Raw genomic sequence first — 7,771 nt, forward strand, 5'->3', positions numbered from 1 at the left:
TGGGAGCTGCAGGAACTCTGTCTCCCTGACTTTGAACACGTAATCACAGAAGAGTAGTTGCTAGAATAGGGCATTGTGCTTAGTAAAATAGACGGTGAGGGGAAAGATAGGAAATCTTCCATGAAATGCCTTGACGCAATGGTGCAACAATGTGAATCAATGTAGCCAAGATCATAAAGGTGGTGCAGGGCCAGGCAGCATTTCATTCTACTGGACATGAGATCACCATGAGTCAGAGCCAACAACCACAGTATAACTGAACAAGTGCACATCTCCTGTCTGGATCAGATTACCAATGGTTCTAATCTCAGATTTTATGTTGCCTCTTCTATTTGATCCTTAAGTTGCTGTCTGCATTAAAGGGCTTTTCCTAGTGCTTGCCTTCTAATTATATTGTGATGACCGAATAATAATGAAACACCATTTTATAACTATAACTAAATGCAATATCTGGAATAGAAACTGCTCAAGACAACAAAATAGATTAGTGGTTACCAGGGGTGGACCTGTTGCACAAGACCTCTCTAGAGTATTGAAGAGCAAGGGTGTTACAAAGGTGTATTTGGCTCAAACCACGGTACTTTCCATTGCTTCATGAGCTTGTCAAACTTGGCCATTGAAGAAGAACTGATGCTTTGAACTGTGGTACTGGTGGAGAATTTTGAAAGTACCCAGGGCTACTAAAAAGACAAACAAGTCTGTCTTGGGAGAAGTAAGGCTAGAGTGGTCCTTAGGGGCCAGGGTGGAGAGACTTCATGTCCCGTACTATGGACATGCTGTCAGAAGAGACCAATCCTGGGAGAAGGACATCCTGCCTGGTCAAGCAGAGCAGCAGTGCAAAAGAGTAAGATCCTCACAAGCTGGATTGACACAGAGTCCGTAAACTTAGGCTCAAGCCTGGGAACGATTGTCAGGATGGTGCAGCATGGGGGCAGTGGTTTCTTCAGTTGTGTGTAGGTTTGCTATGGCTCAGAACAGACCCGATGTCTGCTAAGAACAACATGGTGGCTGAGAAGAAGTGGCAAAGGAAGACTCACTGTTAGGGGGAATTTACCTTCCACCAAGTGTGATGTCAAACTCTGGGGGTGGTTGGGATAGCGGTTGAAGAATATAAAGAACATAATTGATGGCACTGAACTGTAAATGTCTAAGATTGTAGAAATAACGACTTTTCTTTCGCCGCTATCCTTAGCACCATGGAATAGTTTGGGTAGAATAACAACATTGGAACCCAAACCCCACTGCCAAAATGCCAGTTGCCGCTCAGATCAAACTTATACAGGGTTTCTGAGGCTGGAGATATTTACTAAACCAGATAGTGCAATGTTTCTCCGGAGGAGCAGCGGCTGGGTTTGTTCGGTTATGGTTACAGTTCAGTTCTTACCCAATAGAACCACCAGGGAGGTATCAGAGAGGAGGACAACAGTGGAGCACTGGTGGCATTGTGGGTTTCAAGAAGGTCTGCTAACAAAATCTGAGCAGTTAAAAGCCACCAATCACTCCGTGGGGGAAAGATGACACTTTCTACTCTCATATTACAATCCCAGAACCCCACAGGGGAAATTCTACCTTGTCCTAAAGGGTCCCTATGGGTTAGTATTGACTCTATGGCAGTGAGTGACTGGGTGGGAATTTTCGGGAAATGACATCATCTCTTCTGCTTTTTTACATCTTAGGGGTTCAAGTCTCCTGCTTCTTTTGAAGAGCGGATCTTCCCATTATCAAGATGTGAACAGATGCCTTCCTCTTTCTACAGGGATAGGGGCCACACCTGCACGATGAGAACAGAGCTTTTCTGTGGCCCTTCATCGATTGTTGTTATTCTTTCTACCTACCCACTCTTCCTTTTATTCTGCTAACTAGATCTTTAACAGAACACCTGGCATACAGACAAAAAGAAGATCAGAGAAGTCTCTACAAGATGAAAAATATCTAGAAAAGTGTTGCTTTCATTAGTGGTACTCATTGAATGGCTATAACTCATGGTAACCCAGTGTGTGTCAGGTAAGACTGCACTTCACAGGGTTCTCAACGCTGCGAACTTTGAGAAGCAGATCATAAGGCCTGTCTTAAGGAGGGGCCTCGGGATCAATTCAAATCAGCAAACTTTGGTTAGTAGATGAGGGTGTAACCATGTGTGACACTCAAGAAATCAGTCAGAGACTCAACAATGACCCCAGGAGATAGACTCATCCATTAGACTTTCTTTTGCTAAGTCTTCTTTTTCAGCTCTGAATTCCCTAATTCGTTCCTTCAGCTTTCAGAATGTTGAAGACCCTTGAGTGATTTATACACCTCAAATCCTTCCCTTCCCCAATACTTTGCACACCTACAGAAGCAAGGTTATTAGTTATCCACTTTTTTATGTTCTATATTCAGAATACTATTTCTTACCTTTTCTGAGTAATTTCCCTTGGCTATGATCCATAATGGTATCTGGCAGTAGGGTCAAATTGCTCATTTTGTTGTCTTTCATGGCTTTAAAGGATACATGCTTCAGCAGTGAGTTGAGTTCTTCAGGACCAAGCTTTTTCCCCAAGAACTGAATGATCTTCTCTACAGTGGTTCTTAGGTCCTAGGATAAAAAAATATGAGAGATAATGTGAAAGTTAAATACAATAGGGTAAAAAGAACAAAGAGACATGATGAGCAGGGAAGACGAAAAGGATGAAAATTAAGAAACAGAGAGAGGATCAATTGGTTGTACTAATCTGAAATATGATCCAAATAAGTTTGGGAATGTAGCAATACGTAGAACAGGAACTGGTACTAAGTGGTGGAACAATACCACTCATCGTGAAATCCTCTAACAACAAGGACCTGAGAAAACAAGTGAATCAGGAGTAGAAATCAGTTGTGGAATCCTGACCACTGACAACAGGAAGGGCCTGCCTGCTCTGGGCAGGGGGTCATGATTTTCATGTTTTCGGTCGTGTAGTCTTCCTGGGGCCTTGTTCCCAATGTGTCCTGACTTTACTGTTCAATAAACTTCCTGTGCTGCCACCTCCTAAAATAGATGGTACTTGGATGGATAGATAGATGATTGATAGATAGATAGAGAGATACATAAAAAGAAAGAAAGAAGTAGATAAATAAACATTGAAACAAATAAATGCAAACAGGGCCAAAGAATTGAAGTGAGCAAATGGTCATTCACATGAGCAACTCACAAGTGGAAAGGGCCTTTGGGGCGGCAGCTAGAGATGTTCAATTTCAGGTGGCCACCCCTCTACATTGAGTCATGGTAGGACGCAGATAACCAACGGTCTTACGTAAGGAAAGACATGTACTGATGACCACTGCAGTACTTCTGCCTGGAGAAGTGTGGTATCCATCCAGAATGGTCTCCTGGGTATTAAGCCACACTTCTGCCTTCTCCATCATTGGCAGCATGCTTCCTCCCTGACTGTGGGGTCCCTGACAAGCAAACCATTGATCAGGCATCAGGAGTTTGCTTCCTCATGAGTCTGCACTGGGGGGTCGTCCTGTCGCCTCAGTCATCAGTGCCTACTCTAGCAAAGCCGGTATCATACTCCACGGCAATCTTGTGCGGTAGCCAGCACTTGTGTCTGGCACTGCATCACTTTTTGTCCCTTCCATCTTGCCACTCTTTTTGCCCATCATCCAGGCTCCTGCAACTGTACCAGGACATGTCAGACACACCTATTATATACCAAGCCACGTCAGACACACATCTTAACTGGGAAAGTTATACCACCACGTAAATTTACACCACCACATCAGCATCACGGAAACAATGGCAGAGGGCAGCCAACACCTGTCCATTGTATACTCTGCTACTCTTCGTGATCAGTGATTAGAGATTCTTGCCCACACACCCACACCCTGCCAACTCCACAGGGACAGATAGTGAGAGCCCCAGTGACCGAAACAGTTAATTTTTTTTTCAGTTGATCCCCTTATGATGTAGGCTGGACATAATCTGGTTTCCAAAATTTTCTGTATTTTGACTTTGTATTCTTTTCTTCGGCTTTTGTTTGTTCATATTAGAGTGTATCTCAGATGTGTTATGTCAAGGTAGGTGCCCCTCTTGAAGCTGTTATAATGTTGTTTACATATCTGTATATGATCCCCAGGATTGATGAATTTATAGGAATAGCAAGTAGAACAAGGAGTTTGGGAAGAGAGGGTACAGTGGTTGTGGGGTGGTAAAGGAAGATGATGTCAAGGAGTCCATGTAGAAAAGAATGTTTGGAGACTGATAATGGTAGCAATTATACATTCTATCTGACCTGATTGTAATATGGAATGATATTACATATGTATTAAATCCCAACTTTTAAAAAATGAGCGTGAAACAAACTAGGATACAAGCGATGGATAAACAGAGCATCACTACATTCTCTCCAAAATAATGGGAAACTTTAAATCATGCAAGAAACAGAACAAGATGGCTGAAGCAAATGAGCATCCTACAGACCCAGAAAATATGCCAGGGGGAAAATGGTATTGCATGCTAGTGGCACAAGAAGAAAGGAAAAGGAAATAGAGGAAAGAACTAAGAGGCAGAGGGCATTTATGGAGGTCTAAATGCACGCATGTACATATGTGCATACATTTATATATGACGATGGGGAAATAGATCTATGTGCATATATTTATAGGTTTAGTATTAGGGTAGCAAATGAACGTTGGGCCTCCACCCAAGTACTCCCTCAACGCAAGAACACTTTGTTTTATTAACCTAGCATTCCATGATGCTCACCTTCCCAACCTTCCCAATCGCTAAAGTCATATCAGGTGCATAAGCAAATATGGTGAAGAAAGCTGATGTTTCCCAGTTGTGAAAAGATACAGCGTCTAGGGTCTTAAACGCTTGAAGATAAACAAACAGACTTCTAGCTGAGAAGCAACAAAACCCACATAGAAGAAGCACACTTGCCTGTATGTTCACGAGGTATTAATAGGATCAGGTATCAGGCATCAAAGAACAAAAAAATCATAGCATTGTGAATGAGGGAGAGTGCAGACAAGAGACCTAAAGCCCATCTGTAGGCAATTGGACATCCCCTTACAAAAGGGTCTCAGAGAGGAGACGAGTCAGTCAGGGTGTAGTATAGCACTGATGAAACATACAACTTTTCTCTAGTTCTTTAATGCTTCCTCCACGCCAACCCACCCCCACTATCATGATCCCAATTCTACCTTACAAATCCAGCTAGACCAGAGGAAGTACACTGGTACAGATAAGAGCTGGAAACACAGAGACTCCAGAACAGATAAACCCTTCGGGATCAATAGCGATACCAGGAGAGTAAGGGAAAGGTGCGAGGATAGAGAAGGAACCAATCACAATGATTTATATATATCCCCTTCCCTGGGGGACCGACAACAGAAAAGTGTGTGAAGGGAGATATTGGTCAGTATAAGACATGAAAAAATAATTTATAAATTATCAAGCGTTCGTGAAGGAGGGAGGGTGGGGGATGAAGGGGGGGCATTGAGGAGCTGATACCAAGGGCTCAAGTAGAAAGAAAGTGTTTTGAGAATGATGATGGCAAAAAAATGTACAAATGTGCTTGACACAATGGATGGATGGATGGATGGATGGATTGTGATAAGAATTGTATGAGCCCCCAATAAAATGATTTTTAAAAATTCTATTTAGGACCATCCAGCAAGTTTAGAAAATGATGTAGGACAAAATTCTAGAATAATTCAGGCAAACACTACAATTTTCAAACTTGTTGAAAAATACATAGATAATTTTAAATGCACACAAGGAAACAGCAACTGCAAGTCCAGAGAATTAAAATTAAAATTTTATAAATACATAATGTAAGAGCAAAGTATCATTAAACCAATTCAAGACAAAACCAAAGACAACTCACTGCCATCAAGTGGATTCAAACTCATAGCGACCTTATAAGACGGGGTAGAATTGCACCTGTGGTTTCCTCAGATGGTAACTCTATGGGGATAAAAAGCCTCATCTTTCTCCCAATTCAAGACAGAGTTAGCTATATATTTCTAAACATGTTGGAAGAACAATCAGAAAATAAATATTAAAAACATCAAAAATGTATGTGGAACAACAGCAACAAGAATGACTTAATTTTTATTGGAATGCCTCAAAATGAAGAGATAAAAATCATTAATTAACTAATTAAGAAATAAAAGATGAATATTTGTTGGCAGAAAACATCCCTCATATAAAATTAAAATGTGAGAAGGTAGACACTCAATTAGCTCAATGAGCTCCAAATAGGATAGAACCCCTAAAGAAAAATCTCCACGACCTGTCACTAAACTTTCCAAAACCAAAGAGAGAATATGAGGAAATTAAATATTAGGTATAAAGGTGAACCAGTAAGATCAAGCTCTAATTTCTTGGCAGAAGTCATGCAGGCAAGAAGGCAATGGGATGATATATACAAATCTATATAACAAAATGTTTAATTATTCCTAAATTATTAAATCAAAATTAAGTCATGTCCAGACAAACATAAAATAAGGAAATATTTTAAATGACACAGTCTTTACAGCTAGGTTAAAGGAGTTCTTTGGATAAGAATCAACGATGTCAGATGAAATTCATAAGGACTCAGTAAGCACACAAACAATATCAATGAAAGAAATAAAAACAAACTCATAAATGGATTCAACTAAACTCAGAAAAAATATAAACAAAGAAATAATTGCTACACTGCACCGGGACTGACTCGTCACCTCCCCGCAGACCTTCTGCAAGGGGATGTCCAATTGCCCACAGATGAGCCCTGGGTCCACACTCTGCACTCCCCATCATTCACAATGCTATGATATTTTTGGTCTTTGATGCCTGATTCCTGATCCCTTTGACAGCCTCGTGATCTCACCGGCTGGTGTACTTCTTCCATGTGGGCTTTGTTGTGTTTCAGTTAGATGGCCGTTTGTTTATCTTCAAGCTTATAGTACCCCAGACTCTATATCTTTTGACAGCCAGCACCTTCAGCTTTCTTCACCACATTTGCTTATGCACCCATTTGTCTTCAGCCATCATGTTGGGATGCGCTGGTGTGCTTCTTCCCTGTTGGCTTTGTTGTTCTCTAGTTCTTGAATGCTTCCTCCCCTGCAATATCATGATCCCAATTCTACCTTGCAAATCTGGCTGGACCTGAGGATGTACACTGGTTCAGATAGGAACTGGAAACACAGGGAATCCAGGACAGATAAACCCCTTAGGATCAGTGGTGAGAGTGGCAATATCGGGAGGGTGGAGGGAAGGTGGAGGAGAAAGGGGGAACAGATTACAAGGTTCAACATATAACAACCTACCTGGGGGACGGACAGTGGAGAAGTGGGTGAAGGGAGATGTTGGACGATGTAAGATATGACAAAATAATAACAATTTATAAATTATCAAGGGTTCATGTGGGAGGGGGAGCGGGAAGGGAGGGGGAAAATTAGAAGCTGATACCAAGGTTTCAAGTAGAAAGCAAATGTTTTGAGAATGATGAGGGAAACAAATGTACTAAAGTGCTTGACACGATGGATGGATCGATGGATTGTGATAAGAATTGTATGAGCCCCCAATAAAATGATTTTTTTTAAAAAATCACCAGGACCATACACACAAATGGCCATAATGACTTTATGCCTCGTGATTATTACACTCAGGGTACAGGTATTAGATGCACCGCTTAAGAGACAGACTAGCAGACTGGATAAGAAAACATATTCTGTCTGAAAAAAATTACACTATAGACACAACTATAAGAGAAACATTTGCCGGAGTGGAGATCCAAAGCCCGTTAGTAGGCCACTGGAG

General features: G+C 41.4%; 1 protein-coding gene across 1 annotated transcript in view; it reads right to left on the reverse strand.

Annotated features, from left to right (window-relative positions):
* Positions 1–7,771, reverse strand: part of LOC105979774 (sulfotransferase 2A1-like) — a 20,571-nt gene that overhangs the window by 924 nt on the left and 11,876 nt on the right. The window contains exon 5 of the mRNA XM_013008014.2: positions 2,395–2,575. Coding sequence (XP_012863468.1) covers positions 2,395–2,575 — 181 coding nt within the window. The remainder of the gene's footprint in view (positions 1–2,394; positions 2,576–7,771) is intronic.

Source organism: Echinops telfairi, unplaced genomic scaffold (genome assembly GCF_000313985.2).
Source record: "Echinops telfairi isolate 266 unplaced genomic scaffold, ASM31398v2 ScPeMD7_655;HRSCAF=1070, whole genome shotgun sequence".
Classification (NCBI taxonomy): domain Eukaryota; kingdom Metazoa; phylum Chordata; class Mammalia; order Afrosoricida; family Tenrecidae; genus Echinops; species Echinops telfairi.